At 43.9% G+C, this 24521-nt stretch overlaps 2 protein-coding genes across 8 annotated transcripts in view; one reads left to right on the forward strand and one right to left on the reverse strand.

Moving 5' to 3' along the window:
* Positions 1–505: 505 nt before the first annotated feature.
* Positions 506–22776, reverse strand: DNAI4 (dynein axonemal intermediate chain 4). 4 transcript variants are annotated; one of them, XM_073544725.1, is made up of 13 exons: positions 22393–22776; positions 22151–22290; positions 19887–20051; positions 17126–17320; positions 16056–16189; positions 15882–15968; positions 14925–15076; positions 13711–13865; positions 10842–10963; positions 9640–9738; positions 3841–4067; positions 1541–1694; positions 506–629 (listed from the first exon to the last, which is right to left on the reverse strand). In XM_073544725.1, exons 1-13 carry the CDS (start codon positions 22440–22442, stop codon positions 579–581), a joined length of 1731 nt encoding a protein of 576 aa, XP_073400826.1. In that variant the 5' UTR covers positions 22443–22776; the 3' UTR covers positions 506–578. The 4 variants fall into 4 exon arrangements, with proteins under 4 accessions (XP_073400826.1, XP_073400829.1, XP_073400827.1 ...); XM_073544728.1 differs by lacking the exons at positions 22151–22290; positions 22393–22776 and adding an exon at positions 22001–22066; XM_073544726.1 differs by lacking the exons at positions 22151–22290; positions 22393–22776 and adding an exon at positions 21917–22063.
* Positions 14667–24521, forward strand: part of MIER1 (MIER1 transcriptional regulator) — a 90544-nt gene continuing 80689 nt past the window's right edge. For 2 of the 4 annotated variants that reach the window (XM_073544729.1, XM_073544730.1), the window contains exon 1: positions 14667–14793. In XM_073544729.1, the coding sequence (XP_073400830.1) occupies positions 14710–14793 (84 nt within the window). In that variant the 5' untranslated portion in view covers positions 14667–14709. Of the gene's footprint in view, positions 14794–16018; positions 16040–24521 lie in introns of those variants that run through there. The other 2 variants (XM_073544732.1, XM_073544735.1) reach the window with 2 other exon arrangements.

Genomic DNA, 24521 nt, shown 5'->3' on the forward strand with positions numbered 1-24521 from the left:
TATCGTTATGTGTGATACTTACCTCCGACCGGCCCTCCGCTGGCTATCGCTGATCGCGCGAGAACGTCCAGGTCCATTTCTCATCGGCTGCTTCCTGCTGACGCTGATGAGCGACGCGTAGACGCGGGCGGGAGGACGTCTTCATCGCCGCGTCTGACAGGTAAGTAACGACCGCTACGTCGCTGGTGAGATCTGCCTGTGTGGCAGCTCACTAGCGACCACTTAGCGATGCACCAGCGATCCTGACCGGGTCATATCGTGGTCAGGATCGCTGGTGCATAGCTAAATGTAAAGGGGGTTTTAGTCACCCAGTACAACTACATATACTCTGATTTCAAGATCGCTGCTTGCTGTCAGTGAGTGAAAACAATCATCATTTGTCTTCTAGGGGCTTTTCCGTGTTAACAGAATAAGTGATGACTGTAGAGAATGGACCCCCCGCTATCTAACATACAGGTGATAACATCTGTAAATACTCATCCATAATCAGACACCACAGTCGGGCCACATTGTACATATTTATTGCTCGGGGTCCATGACGTCAGCGGTTCTGTTTGGAGCCGGTTCCTGCTAACACTTCACAGCTGACTTGCCAGAGTTGCTTCAATGAGTTCACATAAAGCATTCACCTGTAAGAGAAGACGTGTCCGGGTTACAGCAACATGGGCCACAGCTATAAGACGTATACCGATTAATAGCATAAGGGCCTTAGTCATAAATCCAGACCGCCATCATAAAACTGCACTTAGAAAGAGTGAGTCACTCGGGAAAAGGGGCTTTTTTTTTGCAGAAAGCGAGTAATTTTATGTGTCCTATAAACAATAAAATGTGCACTTTCGTGTAAAGGGTTCAACGCGTGAGGAATTTACGAGCTCTCGCTCCTGTTTAGACAAGTAGTCTGCAGGAAAAGCTAAAATGTTGGTTTATCCTCCAACTGATGATACAATGAGCAGAAGCCTCGGAAGCGTTACAGTGTATCAGTCAGCAACCATTGATTTCTGCGGTTACAGTGTCATCCAGCTTTCCAGAAACCCTGAACATCATATTTTAGTTCTGCATTATTACGCAGCATTTCATTCCACCTCCTCCTGCACAAGCTTGCTGCAAAATCTTCAAATGCCACATGTGGAATTTATTCTTTGATCTGGGGGGAAACCATGGATGAGGTTTGTAGAACATTCGCAGAATAACGTGCATTTAAAGATTGAGGCATCTCCTTAATCTGCAATGACTTTTTTTGCTCAATTTGCATTTAGCTTTGTAAAACCCCGTTTTATTACGTTGTGTTGTCATTTTGCTGCAATTCTGTTGCCCCTTTTGAAAAATCACAGCATCAATGCAACATGGCCTCATCATATCAATCCAGCCTGAATGTCGCAGCAGTTCTGCAATTCTACAATAGACTCAGACTTGGATAAATTGGTGAAGATTTCTCAGAGCTGAAGTGAGTCCACAAGGGATTTGTAATGAGGTATATAGTACATGCAGGAGCAGTTCAGGCTGAAATCCACCAATATAGACCAGCAGACACATGACCCACCTGTGACGCTTCTCCGCTGGACACGTTCCTCAGGGTGTACACGCTAACTTGTCCATCGCTGTCTCCTATCAGGACACAATCTGTATTCTTAGCAAATAACAGAGTTGTAAGCTTCACTCCCGGGTTAGCGGAGCTCACGATGATCGGATCTAAGCTGTGAGAGAAAAATAGGATGGGTTTCCTGTCTAATTTCTATTGTGATTCGCCTCCTCAGCAGTTTCAGGATCTCTGCTATCTGTCCGTAGTTTGGAACATTATTTTATTGCATTCAATGATGGAAAACACGTGCAGAACCAATACTCCTCACATCACATCTAAGGCCGGGATCACACATGCGAGAAACTCGGACGAGTCTCGCATCTTAATACCCGGCACTCGGGAGCGGAGCGTGCGGCCGCATAGAAATACATGTAGCCGCACGCTCCGCTCCCGAGCGCCGGCGGCAGTGCTGGGTATGAAGATGTGAGACTCGTACGAGTTTCTCGCATGTGTGATCCCGGCCTAACTCCACGCATCTCTTTCCTGTCCTCCTAGCTTGCTATTAGTCTGGTTAGCATCATTTTTACATCTGCAATGGTTTCCGCCTATAAACCAGAACGCTTTCATTAAAGGCTCATTCACATGTCCAATTTTTAGACATAAGATAAAACGTTCCGATTATTTTGACCAGAGTTTTATCAGAGTGTGGTCAGGGTGTGTTGAGTTTTTCTTGTATGTGGAGAAAAAAAAAAAGTTTCTCCAACTTCTCCATTCTGACAGTCTGTGAGAATCAGACCTCACTCAGATTTCATCCGAGTGGGGTCCAATTTTTCCACTGACCCACTGAAGACTGTAATCTGATCTTCGGATCAAAATCGGACATGTCTCTGCGATTTTCTACGGACCTCACGTTGTGAATGGCCCCATAGACTATCATAGGTATGAGCGCTAGCCATTAAAAATACGGATTATAATTTTTTATGCGTTTCTTGTATATCACCATCATATTCTGCAGTGCTTTACAGACATTACCATTGCTGTCCCCATTGGGGCTCACAACCTAAATTCCATATCAGTCTTTAGAGTGTGGGAGGAGACCGGGGGAAAAAACACACAAACTCATTGAAGATCATGTCCTTGGTGGGATTTGAACCTAGGATCCCAGCATTGTAAAGCAACAGTGCTAACCACTGAGCCATAGATAGCACTTGTAGGAGAAAATCGGATGCCTAAATGAGCCCTTCAGATAGCAGAAATTGTGAAAATAGCCAGGAACTTACAGGGAACCTGTCAGTCGATTCATGTTGGCCAAACTGCAAGCAGCATGATTCAGCCTGTGGGTGCCCGACTGCAGTCAGATTTATTCTTCTCTGAAATGCTGCAGAGCTGCACCGCTCCAGATGATTGACAGGTCTCTCCCTATGTATGTACACACATTGGAGAGATTTGTCAATCACCTGTAGAAGCTGGTCTCATCTCTCCCTATAGCCCCCGGTTGGCTCCTGGGGGCACCGTCAGACTAGTCTCATCTCTCCCTATAGCCCCCGGTTGGCTCCTGGGGGCACCGTCAGACTAGTCTCATCTCTCCCTATAGCCCCCCGGTTGGCTCCTGGGGGCACCGTCAGACTAGTCTCATCTCTCCCTATAGCCCCCGGTTGGCTCCTGGGGGCACCGTCAGACTAATCTCATCTCTCCCTATAGCCCCCCGGTTGGCTCCTGGGGGCACCGTCAGACTAGTCTCATCTCTCCCTATAGCCCCCGGTTGGCTCCTGGGGGCACCGTCAGACTAGTCTCATCTCTCCCTATAGCCCCCGGTCGGCTCTACAAACACTGAAGCCTTTCAGAGTAATGCTATGTGCCCACGTATGCAGAAAATTTCTGCTTCAAAACCGGACATCTTCCCAGAAAACGTGTGTTTTTTGCGCGTTTTCCGCGCGTTTTTTGCTTGAAAACTGCACGTTTTTGATGCGTTTTTTTTCCGCACGTTTTCTGACTCATAGAAAATAGCAAAAACACGGACTTTTCCGCAAAATTAATGAGCATGCTGCGTTTTTGGCTGCTAAGCGTTTTTTTGAGCGGAAAAAAACATCAATGTGCACAAAAAGTGCGGAATTCATTTAAATGAACGGGATGCTTCTTTTATGCGTTTTTGAAGCGTTTTGACCGGGACATGCGCTTCAAAGACGCTTAAACGCTTACGTGGGCACACAGCCTAAAACATACCTGGCGGTAATCATGGAGCCTGCTGTTTGGGAAGCATGACTGACAGGTGCCCTTTAAACAGGATGCATATTAGGAAGGCGATTTCTATGGTTACTTACATGCTAACACTTAAATCCCAGATTTCCACCCGATTCTCATTCACTGCCCCGAATACTAGCGGGGAACTCGGAGACCACATGATGTCATGGACGGCGTTGGTTGTGGCAGAAAACGTTAGGATGGGCTGTAAGATATCCTGACGCCATAAGTGGATGCACCAGTCGGCCGAACAACTCAGGAAGACGTCTGGGCAGAATGGAGACCATGCCAGCTTATACACCGGACCCTGCAATATGACAACAAGAGAATGTAACACAACCAGAAGGAAGAAAACGCTAAATTCATTACTTTGTGTTCATTCCCTTTAAATTTAATAAAATGAATGTAATTAAGAAAAGCATTTCTTGCTCCGGAGGACCCGACCCAATCGTGAATTATAGGTACAGCCTATAGATTTAAATAGGCACCAATGCAGTACTTAATTTCCCCTGCGGAGGCGCTGCAGGGTAAATGGACACTTGTTGCTGGTTACAGCTGATGTGTAATCTTGGATCTTAGCAGGAAGATACCACTTGTGGTAGGCTAAAAAATGGATTTCTAACGGTAACAACCCTTTAAGGCTGGGGTCAGACTTGCGAGAAACTTGGGCGAGTCTCGCACGTCAATACCCGGCACTGCTGCCGGCACTCGGATCGGAGCGTTCAGCTGCATGTATTTCAAGCCTGGCCTCAGCCTAATAATTAATGATGCATGTATTTTTTTTCAGTTCAGGGTGTTGACTCTGTAAATCTCTAAATACGTAGAGCTGACGCCAGTCCACGTCTCTACTTCCACCGCTTCCTATAGACACAGAGGGTCTCACATGCCCACAGACATGGTTATATTACTCATCACATATGCAGACGTACGTCACGCAGGCCCAGGAGGTGAATCACCAGCAGCTCTCGGCTTCAAGAAAGTCATTTTTAAATTAAATCATCTTCTTCAGCGCCAGGAAACCTATTAAATGTACTTTATTAAGATGAAGAAAATCAGATTATCCAGGAACACGGCTCGGCTTTTCCCATAATTGTATCGGAGAAATCAACCGTGATATTTTGATAAAACAGCTGCACTGAGATTTAATAGAAACCATTCCACTTGTCTCCTAGCCTTAAGGGGTCAATTATTTGTCTTTTTTACTATCCCTTTTAGTTAAGATCCCTGAAAATAAAGCTGATCACAGAGAGTGAGGCTATATCGCTGAGATCAGTTGTAATCTGCTGGAGAAACAGATTCATGTGTTTCTTTCTCTGTTCTTATTGGAGGGAGCGATGGAGGGTGCGCGCCCCTTTAATGAATTAGTAGCATCTTACAACTGCCGTGCGCCTCCGACAGAAACGTTACTCCAGCTTAGGGTCTGGAGTGCATGTCTGGTGCAATTTGCTACACTTGGTGGCATAACCTTTGATGAATTTTCTGCCTGGGCTTCGCTATGGCCCCATCCCAGCTCCACCAACTTTGGCGAAGTTGGCCACGATTGGTGAAAAAATTCATAAGTCGCTAAAATTTTATGCAACTTCAAAAATGTTGTGACATTTCGAGGCGTCTTAGAATTATGGCAAAAACACCTTGATGAACCGGGCCCTAATAAGTGTTTTGTTTCCCTGCAGCACCTCCGCTGGTGAAGTAAAGCATTTCAACTAAGCTACCCATTAGAATTAATGGGCTGTATTTGCAATATATGGACAGGAAATTAGAACACCCCCTCAATTCTCTACTGCTGTCAAGAAGTTAAAAATCAGACGCTTTTTCGATGTATATTTTGCAGGAAAACCAACACGTCTACATCACAGTCGGTACAATAGAATTACTTGCTCCTTTAGTATTTGCACCCTGCCCCCCCCTCCCTTCCCAACAACCTTCCTTGTCCATATGATTCAACAAATGTGACTTTTATCAGACATCACATTTGTTTGCAGCATCTTGCTCCTCTCCTCCCGTGTCCCCTTCCCTTGGCGTAAGGTTTCTGGAGGAGATTGTAATTTGGAGTATTTTCACTTTTTAGAGGATTTTCAAGTTTTGGTGTTAAAAAAAAAAAAAATTGTAAAAACAAGCTAAAAAAAAGCTTTTTTTTAAATGTTGCATAAAATTGAAAAACTGCACTCGTTACTTTTATTCCTAGAAGCCCATGATACTGAGGTGGAGCTGCTGATTACATTACTGGAGGTTCTCAGGAAGGGTGAGGGGCACATGGTGTTTAACCCCTTCATGTCCCTGAGAGTTACCATCTAAAGCCCCTGTTACACATAGCGATATCGCTAGCAATATCGCTGTAACGTCACTGATTTTGTGACGTAGCAGCGATATCGCTATGTCTGATACTTACCTCCGACCGCTCCCCCGCTGATTATCGCTGGTCGCGCGAGAACGTCCTGGATCATCTCTCGTCGGGCGCTTCCTGCTGGGCTTCCTATGGTGCCGACGAACGACGCGTGGACGCGGGCGGCAGGACGTCAGGATCGCCTTGTCTGACAGGTAAGTAGCGACCCCCGTCCCCAGCGATGTTGCTGGTGAGATCTGCCTGTGTGGCAGCTCACTAGCGACCACTTAGCGATGTACCAGGGATTCATATCGTTGTCGGGATCGTTGGTGCATCGCTAAGTGTAACAGTACCCTAAGGCCGGAGTTACACTAGCGTATGGCATCAGATGCGATATGCTAATGACCCTCCTGCTGTGCTGTGAGCGGGAGCCGAGTGTCATGCTATTGTGATATACTGTAGTGATGCCCGGGTGATGTGCGTTGTGTCACTCGCACACACAGACTTATATGGGTGCGAGTGAGCCGAGACTCAGTGCAAATCGTAGCATGCTGCAATTGTTCTTTCATGACGATTTGGCGTGAGAAAATAATGGCAGATGTGAGCGGCCCCATAGAGTAACACTGTTTTACCGCACAGCACTCGGCCGTATTATATGGTAGTGTGACTCCGGCCTAAGTGTTTGGCTCCTCGCCTTTTCCACATTATACTTATCTGAGTGCTTCTTATGTATGTTTTCTTTTGCTACTTCTACATATGGCGTATAATGACGGACAATTTTTGCATAGGTCGGATTGTCCAGAGAGGATTTATAGTGTACGGTTATAGCTGCTACTTGCTATGGAGACTCCTAGGAATTACAGTGTGCTCCTGTTCACTGAACCTCATTCTTTTCCTCTTTATGGTGCGTTTATACGAGTAGATAATTGTTGATCTAATGAACGTTTTTCTTGATTATCCGCTGGTGTAAACATGCAGGAAATCACATGATGAACGGGAAAATTTGCGTTTTCACTATGCCACCAAGAAAATCATTGCTATTGGCAGCAAATCGCCCAGTGTAAACATAGGCCGATAGGATGGATCTGCGAGCGGACAGAACAAGCGTATTAGTGATCGTTCTGTCCCCATCACTGCCTGTGTATAGACACGCTGGCAAACGAGATGCAAACGACCTGTGTTGTCAATCAACACTTGTTCATGGTGCATTTACAGGCTGAAATCTGTACCTCTAAATGCATCAAAAGTTGAGAAAGACAGGTGACATCTGTACGGTGAGCTGCAATGGCCTCCATATTGGTTGTTACTCCATGTTTGCCAGTAAAGTAAACATAGAAAATATCAGAAGGAGTGTGGAAAAGCTACTATAGATACAAATACAAAAGCAGAATTGCAACTTATCCAAGGGACCGGAGATCGGCATCTGCCATCCTTCTTCTTTAAATCAGATAAATTTTTATTGCATAACAACATACGAAACAACAAACATATTCAGTCTGTCAACAGTAGAAAAGCTATAAAATTTTCAATATATTCCCCATTCCTTTCCCTCACCCCCTTTCCCTCTATAAAGCACATATACAACCATTTAAGTAACAGTACACAATAATGCAGCATAGATCTCCTGAGATCAGCATCTCTCCGCCCAGGGATTCCATATTGTATTAAAGGTACCAGCCCTTTTCCTTTTCTCGTATATACTCTTTTCTATACCCATAATATAATCAAATGAACACTAAATGCCACTAGAAGGAATAAACAAATGGCACAAGGAATGTAGAGTACAAAATATAAACAATTTTATTCATATATCATACAATCACATATAGATGCCTCAAATTATCAAAAAGCCGCTGGATACATAGACAGAATAAATCACTACATTATTAAAAATAAACCAATAATGGTGATACACTATGGCATATAGTACCCGCATAACTGCCCCCAGAAGAAGAAGAGGCGAAACGCGCGTCGGGGTAGATCGCGGTGATAGCGTGGACATATAATATACAGGTATTACTAATTCTACATTTGGTAGCAGCTGTTATGGCTTGCCCTGAATTGCTAGGAATGCGATCTGCTTCTTTAGGTCCAGGTACTAAATTTAGGAGTAATGTGTCAGTTGGGGCACTTATTATAATCTGGTCTATAGCGGTCTCACTTACAGTTATGCGGGTACTATATGCCATAGTGTAGCACCATTATAGGTTTATTTTTAATAATGTAGTGATTTATTCTGTCTATGTATCCAGCGGCTTTTTGATAATTTGAGGCATCTATATGTGATTGTATGATATATGAATTCCAATATGAATAAAATTGTTTATATTTTGTACTCTACATTCCTTGTGCCATTTGTTTATTCCTTCTAGTGGCATTTAGTGTTCATTTATCCTTGCAGAATGTACCCATAGTTGGTCCTGGGTTTTAAGGACTAATATGTATATGCCCATAATATAAATCAGACTGCCTATAAAACTCCCGCATTGATGGTGGGTCTTCACTTATCCAACATCTGGCGATTAATTTTCTCGCAATATACAACAATCTAGCTATTGCTAGTTTATGGCAATTCGATACCTCGATCTCCTCTACATATCCCAAAATACATATCAGAGGGTCCCTTTCCATTCTACAATTATATGCCCTTTCAATTACGGCCGTCACTTCCACCCAGAACGAACTTAGCTTTGGGCATTTCCATAGCATGTGAACAATCCCAGCCCCTTCGGTCCGACACCTCTGGCATTCGGATGTCTGTCTCAACCCGGCCTTGTATAGCCTATCCGGAGTCCTGTACACTCTATGGAGCACATACATCTGAGAGTCTGGCCGGTTCGCTCAGTGATAGCTTAGGTATATATTCCATTATTGTTTCCCATTTATCTTCCTCTATGTCCCCTACCTCATTCTCCCATTTCTCTTTTGCTTTAATTGGATACTTTTGTAGGAAGGCAAACAGTAGGTCTCTATATATACCGGAAACAACACCTCTCGTTCCCCTTTTGCACAAACATAATTTACCAGAATATCCGCCTGAACCTTCATATTAACAGTTTTACTCTGGGTCCTGTAAGCGTGGTGAAATTGCCTATACTGGAACCTACAGATCTCCGACAGCCCATAAACCTCCTGTAGTTTATCAAAAGATAACAACTCCTGCCCATCTTGTACCTGGCCAGTGTAACATATTCCGAAACCCTTACAAATTTTAAAGTCCCCCATTTTAACAAACTCCGGTAGATTGTAATTTTGCCATATTGGAGAAAAGTCAGTTAGATATTCCACCCCCTAATCTTCTTAATTTCCTCCCACATCTTATGAATCAGTAAACAGGTAGGGTAGACCAATCCAACCTTCTTAAAGCATCCTGCTTCCAGGCCCTGGATCAGCGGACTCCTATCTAGAACATGAGCCAAGACCCTTTGTGCTGAACCCATATTATCAATTTCTCTCCAGCCCCTTATATGTTGACCCTGCGCAGCTAAATAATAAATCCAAGGGTTTGGAAGCGCCAATCCTCCTTCATCCTTAGGTCATCTGCCATCCTTCTTACCTTATGTGCTCGGTACGTATCCAGGAACTGCTCATTGTATGAACAGGAGCACTTGTGTATGTGTCCTTCTTCTGTCCCAGCAAGATAGATGTTAGAGTCCTGGAAAAAAAATAAAAATTAAGGGCTAACACAAAAATTTCAAAATCTGTGCTGAAGAGCAAGTTACCTAGAAGAAGTGATGAAGGCACAGAGCAATCGCCAAATATTGATGGAATTTATAATAAATGTATTATTTTTTGTACATGCATGTTCACATATATTTAGGACAACAACAAATCTGACTAGTACAAGTAGCTAGCCAGAAGAAGAGAAGCAAATATAAAGATAGAATTTTATTATCAATACATAAAACCAAAGTAGAAAGATAAAAAAAGCACCAAAAATAGTAACAGAGTGCCCATTAAGGGGGAACCCAGCACTATCCAACAAGAATATGGTTATTAGAGTCACCTATACAAGACCATGGTAACAGGGTAAAATACGAAGTGCACAGACAATGGTTGGTAAGTATAGTAGAAAAGTCACTTATCCAATGAAATATCTAAGAAATGAAGATTAACCTATAAAAAAAAAACGTCTGGTACATAACAAGTACAAGTTATAGAAACTGTATGCGGCTAAGGAAATAGCGTAGGGCAAATGGGGACAAAGGTTATAGTGGATCAAAGGAAGGGTGCCTAAATCATCCCATAACAAGTCTGCACCTTAAACCACACCATAGTTGAGTCCCATGATAAGAGTTAATAAAATGGCAGGGAAAAAAAAATATAAACCATATTACGTTAAAGCCTATAGACCACAGAATACAATAGAGTGGATAGATCAGGCATCCCGCTCACCCTGACCCGTGTTTTGCCCTAAGCTTCTCCGGAAGAAATTTAGGGCGAAACGCGCGTCGGGTGAGGGGGGGACGCCCAGTCTATCCACTTGTATAGGTGACCGTAATAACCATATTCTTATTGGATAGTACTGGGTTCCACATAGTGGGCACTCTGTTACTATTTTTTGCTGTTCTATCTTTCTATTTTGGTTTTATGTATTGATAATAAAATTCTAATCTTCTAATCTTTATATATGGTTGTCTTCTTCCGGCTAGCTACTTGTACTAGTCCGATTTGTTGTTATCAATTGTTTGAAGTGTCATAGTTGCTTTACAAGGACATTGCTGGATAAATGCATATATATATTGAACAGGCTGTTACCGTGGGAAGAAAGTCGAAGCACATCCCGGGAGCCTGCCGGGAGATAAAAGCTTCTTTCTTTTCTTTTTCTCCGGTTGACTTCTTCAATCTGTCTCTTCCTGTGCGCTTTAACCTCATTAGATCTGCCGTAAAGACAAACTGAACTGAATGAAAAACACATCACACAACACCTAAATCACTACACTATAACGACAGGGGTAACAGGTGAGAAACTCAAGCCGTACATACATAGTAGAGCGAGGTTGGCCAACCCTGATGATATCAGGATAAACAATCTAGTGTATGGGGGGCCTCCTGACTCCCTGATAAGTGATGGTGGAAGAAAGAAGGATCAGACATTTTGAATTTCCACTCCCTCCATGTATAGTGACTGCACCAGCAGAATAGTGAGTGCAGCTCTGGAGTATAATACAGGATGTAACTCAGGATCAGTAATGTAATGTATGTACACAGTGACTGCACCAGCAGAATAGTGAGTGCAGCTCTGGAGTATAATACAGGATGTAACTCAGGATCAGTAATGTATGTACACAATGACTGCACCAGCAGAATAGTGAGTGCAGCTCTGGGGTATAATACAGGATGTAACTCAGGATCAGTAATGTAATGTATGTACACAGTGATTGCACCAGCAGAATAGTGAGTGCAGCTCTGGAGTATAATACAGGATGTAACTCAGGATCAGTAATGTAATGTATGTACACAGTGACTACACCAGCAGAATAGTGAGTGCAGCTCTGGAGTATAATACAGGATGTAACTCAGGATCAGTAATGTAATGTATGTACACAGTGACTGCACCAGCAGAATAGTGAGTGCAGCTCTGGGGTATAATACAGGATGTAACTCAGGATCAGTAATGTAATGTATGTACACAGTGACTACACCAGCAGAATAGTGAGTGCAGCTCTGGAGTATAATACAGGATGTAACTCAGGATCAGTAATGTAATGTATGTACACAGTGACTACACCAGCAGAATAGTGAGTGCAGCTCTGGAGTATAATACAGGATGTAACTCAGGATCAGTAATGTAATGTATGTACACAGTGACTGCACCAGCAGAATAGTGAGTGCAGCTCTGGGGTATAATACAGGATGTAACTCAGGATCAGTAATGTAATGTATGTACACAGTGACTGCACCAGCAGAATAGTGAGTGCAGCTCTGGAGTATAATACAGGATGTAACTCAGGATCAGTAATGTAATGTATGTACACAGTGACTACACCAGCAGAATAGTGAGTGCAGCTCTGGAGTATAATACAGGATGTAACTCAGGATCAGTAATGTAATGTATGTACACAGTGACTACACCAGCAGAATAGTGAGTGCAGCTCTGGAGTATAATACAGGATGTAACTCAGGATCAGTAATGTAATGTATGTACATACAGTGACTGCACCAGCAGAATAGTGAATGCAGCTCTGGGGTATAATACAGGATGTAACTCAGGATCAGTAATGTAATGTATGTACACAGTGATTGCACCAGCAGAATAGTGAGTGCAGCTCTGGAGTATAATACAGGATGTAACTCGGGATCAGTAATGTAATGTATGTACACAGTGACTACACCAGCAGAATAGTGAGTGCAGCTCTGGAGTATAATACAGGATGTAACTCAGGATCAGTAATGTATGTACACAGTGACTACACCAGCAGAATAGTGAGTGCAGCTCTGGAGTATAATACAGGATGTAACTCAGGATCAGTAATGTAATGTATGTACACAGTGACTGCACCAGCAGAATAGTGAGTGCAGCTCTGGAGTATAATACAGGATGTAACTCAGGATCAGTAATGTAATGTATGTACACAGTGATTGCACCAGCAGAATAGTGAATGCAGCTCGGGGGTATAATACAGGATGTAGCTTACAAACACTACAAGAAAACTAATATATTTATAATGTTTGGTTCATTAGTTCCATATACCATATATAACCTGTATAGCTTAATTAGTTCAATAAAATAGTTCAGTAAAATCAGTCAACCAGTAGGACACGTCACTAATGTTTTAGGCGGTCTTTCCTGTGGATATGTGCGCCTCTGTAGACACCTGCAAAATCTTATGAATAGAATGCTACACCCCAATACTGATGAGTGATAGTATTTGTAAGGCCGGGGTCACACTAACCTGCGCAAAATACGGTCCGTAGTTTACAGGCGAAATACGGATGAATGACCCCTAAACAGTGCTCCGTAGGTCATCCGCAAGCAAGGTGTGGTCGCGTATTTTGCGCATGTCAGCATCCGTATGGCGAGATTTTCTCGCAGGCTTGCAAAATGGACATATAATGGAGCCCTATGACAGGGTTTCTAACAGAAACCAAAGATTAGATATAGACACATAGAATGCATAGATAGAGATTATATATATATATATATATATATATATATGTATTCTATGTGTATATATCTAATCTTTCTTTTCTTTATTAAACCTGTCAGTATGAGTTTACTGTATCGTGCACTGAATTGTCGGCTTTGCTAAAAGACACTGGGTGCGTATTTCTCGCAAGTCACACGTGTGGTCCGTGTGTAATCCATATTTTTGGCGCACCCATAGACTTGCATTGGCGTACTACGGCCGTAGTACACTGACAGTCCCAGCATGCTGCGATTGGCACGGAGCGTAGAATACGGATGAGAAATATACGGCTGGTGCAAGGGACCCCATAGAGAATCATTGGTCCGTGTCTAATGCGTGCTTTTAGCGCCTCTCACTCGGCCATATTCCTCGCCAGTGTGACCCCTTCCTTACACTGTGGATTTGGATCATGATGGTGCTCAGCATTGGTTTGGGCAGGTACGACAGCCCATCCTTCATGTTTGTTGCCTTCATGTCTCACAACCTTTACTACTCACCACTACAGTCCAGTCCTTTCCTGATATGCCACCTTGTTATTCTGCCATCGGCACAAATGGACACCAGAATCTCCCCTTTATCATCCCCCAGGCCGCTGTCTTGTTCGATCCACTTCACCTGCCAGACTGGACACGTGTGCTTGTGGAGGTTGTCACTAACAAAACATAAGAATAGATTTTACTTATTCCTGATCATGGAATCTAATTGAACCTGAGCCGTGGATTTTCTGCTGGTCTAAAATCTCTCAGTGAGGTAGGGTGGGACCGTTAAAGTCAGAAACTCTGTATGTATAAAAATCCTGAATATAAAAAGGGTATTCCCATCTCCAAGATCCTACTCCAATATGTAGTAGGTGTAATGATGATAATAATATTAGCAAATATCTCCAATTAGAAATGTAGTATAGTTCTTCTGATTTGCTATGTCGCTTACCCTCTGTGCAGGGCATTGCAGTAGCTTAGGTATCCATAGTTACAACCACTAACAATTAATTAACTGTCACTGTACAAGTAGTTATAACTACTGATATCTAAGCTACTGCAATGCCGTGTATAGTGGTAAGCTACATAGCGAATCAGAGGAACTATACTACATTTCTAATTGGAGATATTTGCTAATATTATTATCATTATTACACCTACTATGTATTGGGATAGGATCATGGAGATGGCAATATCCCTTTAAGTTACTGTCATCTAGGGAATAAGATTGCCCAACGTTGTCTCCCCAGAGGAAATAATGAAGCTGCAAACAACGTCATGTGAAGTTCCCATTAAAGGGGTTTTCCACTTTATAAAAAAATGACCAAATGCTCTTACATATATAACATAAAACACAGAGCAGGTACTCACCCTCCCCAGGTCCAATGCTGGGCTCTCCTCCACTGCTTTGGTGTGTTGGCTGCAGCCGTGACATAACGACTCTGGCGCAAATGAGTGCTGCAGCCAATCATTGTGCTCAGCAGCTGGTGCCATCTACAGTGATTGGCTGCAGTGGTGATGTGTGAAGCTGTGATTTCACTGCTGCAGTCAATACACAGAGATCAGTGCGGCGGAAGAAAGCCAGCGATAGATCCAGGGAGGGTGAGAACTGTCTGCTTAAAATGAAAGACATCTTTAATGTTAAAATATAAGAAGGATTATACTGGGGACACGATTTGTATCACACGGTGTCACACGCTTCGTGTTCGTAGCTGCTATTGTTCCACACATACCTGCTGTCTAGCACCGGGACATTTTCCTTGCTTTGCACGTTAAATATTGCTACTGTGCCATTATACATCCCGACTGCCAGAAGGTTGGGAGACAATGCAGAGAAGTCCAGCGCTGTCACTCCACTTTCACACTTGTAAATCCTCTCTGGCCACTGAAAAAAAAAAAATAAAACCCAAAAGCATCATTAATGCACATTTAATAACATTACACCCACATGTGGCAGTATCAGGGTATGTGCACACGCTGCAGATTCTGCTGCGGATCCGCAGCAGTTCCGCAGGCAGTGTGCACTATAATGTTATCCTATGGGTTTTCAAATCTGCAGTGCACATGCTGTGGAATTTTCCATGCGGAAAAGCTGCGGTTTGAAATCCGCAGCATGTCAATTCTTTCTACGGATTCCGCTGCGGTTTGACACCTATTCCATTGTCCGGGTGTCAAACCGCAGGGGAAAAGCGCTGGCCAATCCGCAGAAAAACCGCAGGTCACTTTATCTGCGGTTTTACCTGCGGATCCACACGGAAAAATCTGCAGCGTGTGCACACAGCCTCACGCCAAAAGCAGGTGTCTGTACCATTGTTGCTATAGCTAAATTGTAGGTCACAAGCGAGTGGTATGATGTGTGCGACTCGTGGTCTGACACCAACATACAACACTTGGATTTTTTGCGTCATGTTCAAGGACCACTGATGATGTCGTGTAGCCTAAGGCCGGGAGCACACATGCGGAGCGTGCGGCTGCATAGAAATACATGCAGCTGCACGCTCCGCTCCTGAGTGCCAGCGGCAGTGCCGGGTATTAAGATGCGAGACTCGTCCGAATTTCTCGCATGTGTGATCCTGGACTAAGGAAAGAAGCTGGACAGTGGGAGAGATTAGCATACACAAATTTAACCTATTACGAGGCAACCAATTTGAGATTTAACCCTAATTCTTTCCCCAAACATTCTTTCTTACTGTTGTATTCTTCAGTGACCAGCAACACGCCAATCCTCCCTTCTGTTCCTTAAAGCCAAACTGTCCGTAGCCGACGGCTAGAAGATCCTAAGAGAGGAAAGCGCCCCATTAATTGTAGAAGCTGAGGCAGGATTGATCAGAATTCACTCTCCTTGAAGGTCTCGTCATACTTACTGAGTTTTTCTTGTTCCATGAAGTGCTGCTCACGTTGTGTCCTTTAGTCACCTCACAAACAAAAGACCACAATCTATCTAAACTGGGGGACGTGACGTTGGGTATGACTTCTGTATCGTCAGCAGCTTCTGGATCTGTACAGTAAGTGATTTCAGAAGGATAAGTGGTAGAAATGTGACAAAGTGAAGTTTGAAGAATCTTTGCCTAAGGGCAGGGTCAGACGGCCGTATAACTCGCATAGCACTGCACAGACTGGACTGGCACCTCTACTGACCTGAGCAAGACAGCATGATGGATTACTATGCAGCTGTCAAGCTCAGGTCAGGAGAGCCGACAGCCAGGACGAGGTTTACGATGCGATTCTCGCACAAGTTATACGGCCGTCTGACCCTGCTGTAACAAATAATCACAGCAAAACCCTTCACAAGAACAGTCACGAGAACACTGACTGTCTGCAGCGGTCACATGGATGTGTGATATTTTACTGCTGCGGCAGTGGAAATCCACTGGCGACGTCGGAACGGCTGTGCAGGAGATGGAGGATTTTACAGGTATGAGATATTTTTCTTTAGATTTCTGCACAGAGGTAGTGCATGCAGAGTATTTTCTGGATAGTTTTCATGAAGCCTTATCAAAGTGCTGTAGATAAAATCTGCAGCATAAATTGACTTTGGCTGCAGATTTGAAATCTTCAGCAAGTCATCTTATAATGCAGATTTCACTCTTCGTAAAGCAAAGGTTAAAGTGAGAGCCATGTTTGGCTGCAAATTTTCCTCTAAGGAATTTATGCAGCTGACGCCACCCGTGTGCGCGTACCTTACAGATCAGCGGATTGCAGCCGCCTATCAACTGCAAAGGGATGGACACCAGGAAAGTAGTGGGAAACTTGCACTTTTCTCAGTGTCCCCTATTTATTTCTAGCTTGATCCTATCGATGATGACAGCGGCTTAAATAATAACATGTAATCATTATTTAAAGCACGCCCGAATGGTTTGTAAAGCGGAGCTCCAGGCCCCGGTGCTAGAACTGACAGGTCATAAAAACGCTGGTCAAAATTATAAGAGCTCACCTATAAGAACGGGCAGCTGTCGATAGGCCGCAAGCTTCCCCTGGAATATGTTTTCTACCACAACCCTCTCCATGATGAAAAGGTCTTGCTGGAACTTCTCTGATTGTAGAATTTCTTTCCCAGCTGACACGGATTCATACGGAACAGGTATCACTGATAATCGGTCCAGATCGGTGCCTGTACTGGAGAAGAAGTCTGAAATGACAAGAGTAAAAGTAGATGGAACACAGATCCGCTGACATCAAGAATAGAGTTGAGCGAATTTGTTCGGATTCGGTCGCCGAATATGAATTTGCCGTATTGGTTCCCTATTCCTGCCGAATGTATGTTTGATGATCGGTTCATGACAAATTCGGTAACTTCATAAAATCGTAGAGTTGGAAGGGACCTCCTGGGCCTTCTGGTCCAACCCCCTGCTCAAAGCAGGATTCACTAAATCATCCCAGTCAGATGTCTGTCCAGCCTCTGTTTGAAGACTTCCATTGAAGGAGAACTCGCCACTTCTCGTGGCAGCCTGTTCTACTCATTGATCACTCTAACTTCTACTCCCATTGACTAATGACGCTCGGCTGTGCTCGACTAATATTGCAAATCCAATATTCGCTGCCGATCGTATTCGGAACCAATTCCGAACAAATTCGCTCAACTCTAAGGCTGTGTGCCCACGTAGCGATTTTTAAGTGTTTTTGCCGCGATTTTCGGCGCGAAAACGTTTAAAAATCGTGTACAGAACGCCCCCCATGCATTCCTATGGCATTCCGCACATGCTGTGCTAATGCTGCGCTTTTTTCCTTGGTGGAATCGCATCGCGGAAAAAAATCGCAGCATGGTCATTCTTTTGTGCGGAATCGCAAAGAATTGCTGCGATTCCGCACCCATAGGAATGCATGAGAATCGCTGACTTCCCGCATGTGGCTATGCCCACCATGCGGGAAGTTAAGCGTCTCATGTGCGGTTGGTACCCACGGTGTGGAGGAGAGGAGACTGTCCTCCAGGCCCTGGGTACCATACCCCTGTAAAAAAAAAATAATAAAAAATAAAAAAATCGGGGCATATTTACCTTCCGACGTCCCGCGCTGCATTCCCGGGCCTCAGCGTTCCCAGTAATGCCTTGCAGCAAGGTCCTGTGATGACGTGGTCTCGCGAGATCGCTATAGCAACGTGAGACCAACGTCACAGGTCTCGCAAGGCATTACTGGGAACGCTGAGGCCGGGATGGCAGCACGGGACGTCGGAAGGTAAATATACCCCGATTTTTTAAATTTTTTTTAGCATTTTAACATTCTATTTTTTACTATTGATGCCGCATAGGCGGCCTCAATAGTAAAAACCTGGTCACACTTGTCAAACGCTATGTTTGACGAGTGTGACCAACCTGTCAATCACTTTCCAAGCGATGCTTCAAATCGCTTGGAAAGTGCTTGAATATCGCACGCGAAAATTGCGGTAAAATCGGAAAAAACGCGCAATTTCTGGGAAGGAGTCCGGTTTTTATGTCCGGAATAAAACGCTACATGGGCATATAGCCTAAGAGACATAAAGGGATGTGATGCGACATTTCCCCTAAAAAAAAGTGTGCATGACATAGAAGCCACTGAATCAATCTGTTAGTCCACTGTGCACACAACGTCTTTTAAACTCAAGTGAACCCAACAAGTTTTTCAGTCAAGACCCTCTGGATATTTTTTTTTTCCCCTGAGATGTCAATTCCTAAATATTAATTTGACGGTCTGGGCTGCCAGCAGGCTTTTTTTTAGGGTTTTGCAGTTTTTTTACTGAAGTTTTGTGGTCGTTTTCTTCACTCCATTGAATAATGAAGACACCACTAGCTTTTTTTTTAAGAAAAAAAGATGGCAAAATGTTCCAAAAATCATCCGGTCGTCTTCTGAGCTTTTCTATTGACATGTATTGTAAAGAACAGAGCGTCTTCTGAGAGTAGACAACACTTCCTTAAATTGCTTGGTGGTTTCAGAAACCCTGGAGTGGATAAAAGATGTTCAAAACCATGAACGTGTACACAGCAACGCATTTCTATATATGTTTATTCCTTTTAATGTTTGTGATTTTTTACATGGCATCCGTGGCAGAATCCCTCTGAAAAAGACGTCATGTGCACATCCCCTTGTGTTGTGTGCACACACAGATTTTCAATGAGTTCTTTGGTGCTGCAGAAAACGTAAAAAAAAAAAATTGAAAAAAAGCCTAAAAAACTCTTATTCTTTTCTATTGTAAAACTATTTTAAGTGCATGTCACTAAGTGGCTCCTGATGGAAACGCTCCAAACGAGGTGCTGTCCAATCAGAAGGCTAGGAAAAAAAAAAAAAAGTTTAAAAAAATAAATAATCTTACAAAATGCTTCTGGAAAAGAAAAACTCCCCTCCAAAAAACCCTTAAAATGTAACTCTTCCTGAAGTGTTTTGCCCTAAAAAGGTTGTTGCTTTTTGACCGTCTATATGCACATGGCCTTAAAAACTTCTTCAGGATGACTGCCGTCTACATGCTCCATTGAACCCTACAGATGTCAGAATTGGAGGTCCACCACTTGGGAGAGCCCCTCTATGAGCTGCTAGCTATCACATATCCGCCATACGTGTAGCAGGTGCCATAAATTGATAAAAGTGAAACACAAAGTTCTATGCATTTCACATAGCAAAATTAGCTATTCTCTAAATATTGGGAGCTGGATCCCGAAGAAAGAAGCCGACCATAGATCCCATAGGTGTTGCATATAAGGCCTTATACTGCAATTCCATATAGTTACCTCCTCCGTCCATTGAGGCTACCGATGTTGTTTTCCTGCTTGTGGTGGACCTGCTGCTGGCAACACTCTCTGATCTACTGGTGGTCTCTACGACGGGCATTACCACCGGTGGGGTCTCCTCAGAGTTATATGAATCATACAAGTCCCAAACTGAAGCCATGATACCTACACAGATGAAACAAAAACAGACAACACATGAGGAATCCTTCCGATTTCCAATCATAAGGGGACATTGAGGGGTCATTTATCTGAGACTCATAAAAGTGCACAAATATACAGTCTTTTGCAGGACCTATCCAACAGGAGAAGGCCCCCAACAAATCTCTCTTAGGCCTCTTTCACACATCAGGTTTTCGCCGTCAGGCGCGATCCGGCGCTTTTGACAGAAACCGGATCCGGCGAAATGCAATGCCGGATCCGGTTTCCCCCCCATTGACTTGCATTTGCGCCGGATCGCACCGGATGGCCATGCGTTTCATCCGGTTTTCGCCGGATCCGGCAATGTGTCGCGATCCGGCGTCTGGAAAAAACGGCTACTGTAACGTTTTTTGTCTCCGGCGAAAAAGCCGGACACGCCGGATCCGGCGCGTCCGGCTTTTTCACACAATGAAAGCCTATGAGCGCCGCAATGCGCCTGATCCGGCGAAAGCCGGATCCGTTTTTTTTGGTCTGAGCATGCTCAGTAGCTCTGCCCACTACAACCTGTCAAAGAAGGGCTGTAGGAACATGCTATATATAGTTTTCCAGTAGCCAATCCCGTTCGGAAGGCCACAAGGGTCAATTTTAAAAACCAGATCCGGCGTAATCCGTCGAAAAACGGATAGAAAAACGGATGAACCGGATGAGACGGATCCGGTTTTGTCTGTCAAGAACAAGACGGATCCGGCAGAAAACCGGATCCGGCACATCAGGTTTTACAAAACATTTGCCGGATCCGGCACGACGCCGGATCGCGCCTGACGCCGAAAACCTGATGTGTGAAAGTAGCCTTAATCCCTCTGGACCATAAAGCCACCGCTAAGGTCAGGGGTAGACGACCTCCCTTTGGTGAAGCTTATGGACAGACCCTTTCGATCCCTGTGTCTACCAAGAGGCTCAGTGTTAGGCCGGGGTCACACTGGCGAGGAATACGGGCGAGTGAGAGGTGCTAAAAGCACGCATTAGTCACGGACCAATGATTCTCTATGGGGTCCCTCGCACCAGCCGTATATTTCTCATCTGTATTCTACGCTCGGTGCCAATCGCAGCATGCTGCGATTGTCAGCGTACTACGGCCGTAATACGCCAATGTAAGTCTATGGGTGCGCAAAAAATACGGATTACACACGGACCACACATGTGACTTGCGAGAAATACGCACCCGGTGTCTTTTAGCAAAGCCGGCAATTCAGTGCACGATACAGTAAACTCACACTGACAGGTTTAATAAAGAAAGAAAGAATAGATATAGACACATAGAATACATTATATATATATATATATATATATATATACACACACAGTATATATATATATGCATTCTATGTGTCTATATCTATTCTTTGGTTTCTGTTAGAAACCCTGTCATTGGGCTCCATTATATGTCCATTTTGCAAGCCTGCGAGAAAATCTCGCTATACGGATTACATACGGATGCTTACATGCGCAAAATACGTGACCACACCTTGATTACGGATGACATACGGAGCACTGTTTAGGGGCCATTCATCCGTATTACGCATGTAAAATACTGACCGTATTTTGCGTCGGTTAGTGTGACCCCGGCCTTAGACACCTGTCCCGTGTATCTCGGGCTCTGTTTCCTTCACCTGGGTCAGCTGTCCTCTGCTCCACATCAGGTTTTGGGCTGTGAGGACTGGAGTTTGGGAAACATTGCACTAGACCTATTTAAGGCCCATTTAGACACACATCTGTGTTTTGGGATTGAGACTCTAGTACTATGCTTGGGAGTGCTCAGCTATCTGTGCGTATTAATTTTGCTTTCATCCTTGGTGGGTTCCACTTCATCCATCATGCTGCTCCTAAAATACCTGTGTGCCAAGTCCTCACTGCATCAACGCCTGGGGTCTGTGTATCCACCCACCCGGACCTAAGGCTTAGAGGATCCACCTCACCTGGTGAGCATAACACTCAGTGTAGTTCGGAGGTTGCAACGGGTGCAGAACCACATAGCTGTGTACCCTCTAGTCTCAGCCCTGCACAGGAAATATAAATCTAAAAATTATCTTAAATTAATGATTGAGCATATTCTAATAAAACCTTACCGGCATCCTCCAGGAGAATCGGTTCACACTGAACCTCTTTACTCTTCGGTGCCCCATTAATAGTTTGCATCATCCTCTCGACGTAGCGATCATTTCCGGCTCTGTTCTTGCATAGATCTGCATACGTCTGACTCCGTAAGCTTCATGGAAAATGAATGCAATGTTATGTTCAACTATCAGACATAATTTGATGAGATAAGTTGTCATGTTGCAACATTATAGTTTCTTCAATGTGGTCATACTTGATAGATTCTGCTTGAGGGTCATCGCTGGAGATCACAGCTGCCGGCATGTCGAGCAGCCATATTGTGCCCGTCTCTGTCAGGTATATATTGATTGGTTTATCTAGGTCCTCTTCCCTTGGCGGTTCTTGTACTCCATCTTGCTTTAAGTGGAAATCTTTGGAATAGAAATGTACTCATACAGTATTAGACATTGACTGGAGGGGGCTTAATGGTACAATATGACCACCATCCCATTTCGCCCTACTGCTATGTGTAAAACCTCCATTAATTTCTATGAAGATGAAAACAGATGAAAAGGGAAAGCAGCTATCAAACCCCACTGGGGGTTATCTTGGAGGAGAATAATAAACCCCCCTTAAGTACAAACATCTAATTTTACTTGACAGACCCCCTGAAACAATACCAGGTAAGCTGAGCCCAACATCACGTTTGAAACTTGGATCTTCTATATCCTCTGAAATAGATTCTGTCTCTTGGCTAGATCTTGACATACTACTCCCTCCAAATGTAGACCTGTAAGAAAGCAAACCCATAGTTATAATATTGCTGCTGTTAGAAGTACAATAATGTATAAATGTACTGTATGTTATATCAAAGCACCTTCGTGTAAAGGGTCTGTCTGCACCTCTACCTCAATAATGAAAGAAAAAAAAACAGAGGGAAGGAAGGGGTGGAGAGGAGGGGGATGCAGCTGCAGTATATACATTTTTCCCATGGAAGAAAATTCCAATAGCATTGTTTAAAAATGGATTCCTATTTTACAAAGTCAAAGCATAACACTAGAATTCACCATCACATTATGAAAGATGTGACCCCCCCCCCCCCCCCAATGACCCTAAATACATGGGACTGCTTTCTCAGCACAGCGTCGCTCATGGAGAAGAGGATGAGCAGGGAACAGCAGTTTAGCTACATATCATACTGCCATACAGTGGGTGACCTGTGCATGGAAAAACAGTCAACCACGTAGTGATGCATGTAAGGTTACAGACAAGAGAATTGAGTATTTCCTCCTCAACATTGAAATTGCAACACCAAGAAGAAAAAGTCGCAGAATAATGGAAATATCAGGATGGAGACGTTACTGATCTGCAAATGATTAAAAAATGGAGACAAAATGTTCAAAACATCTAGATTTCTTCAGTCTTGAGTATGAGTACCACACGCAGAAGTCCCAGCACTTACTGCCTCGGCTGCAATCACTGAGGTTATTAATGGTCATCTGAGGAAGGTTCTGCTGCTGAATGCACTTGGGCAAATCTTCAAGATCCCCTGCTGGCAGCTCCTGTGTAACTGGTGAAATCACCAATCAATGACGTCCCACATGTGCTTGATGAGAGAGAAGTCCGGAGATGCTGCAGCCATGGTGGCACGTTTAGGCCACATGGGCTGCTCACAAGATCATGTACAACATGTGGTCTGGTGTTGAGAAACAGCTCCTGGGACCTCTTGGAAAAATGGCTGCATCACTTGTTCTACGATTGATCCATCTTGTATGAGCCAGATGTTAGATTGTATGTGTCCACTGACCTCACACCACCGCCTCTCAGAGGCTAAATGATTGTCTGTCCTTTTCAGCAAATCCAACTTTTCTCTTTGATGCAATGATAGCGGGAGATGGACTGAAGACGATGAGGGCAACATCTTATAGAGGCCTTCATAGGGGAGCATCACACAATAAGGTAGCAGGATCCCTCTAGTCTTTAATCCACTGATGCTGTAAGTGTCGGGATTTCTGCATGTGGCTCATACTCCAGACTGAATAGATCCAGATGTTTTGAAAAATTAATTTCCATTTGTTCAATTATTTGCAGATCAGTAACATCTCCATCCTGAAATGTCAAAAATTCCACGTCTTTCCCTTCTTGGTGTGTCTATTTCAATGATGAGGGCTTCCCACACTGCCTATTTTCTCCTGACTGCCTACCCCTGACGCCCTTTGCTGGACTGCCTTCCATAGCGTTGGTATCACCATTCCACTGCTTCTATCCATCATTACTAGCTGGCTCCTTCAGCCCTAGTTCAGCTCATTCCTCCATAAGATAGGTTATGGCCCCCTTTCATTTGTTTTGCCTATAGCGCCCCCTTTTTGTATCTGAGGCCTCCTGGAGTGAATGTTTGTGCGT

This window comes from Dendrobates tinctorius, unplaced genomic scaffold (assembly GCF_039654945.1).
Source record: "Dendrobates tinctorius isolate UK_male_01 unplaced genomic scaffold, ASM3965494v1 ptg000138l, whole genome shotgun sequence".
Lineage (NCBI taxonomy): Eukaryota > Metazoa > Chordata > Amphibia > Anura > Dendrobatidae > Dendrobates > Dendrobates tinctorius.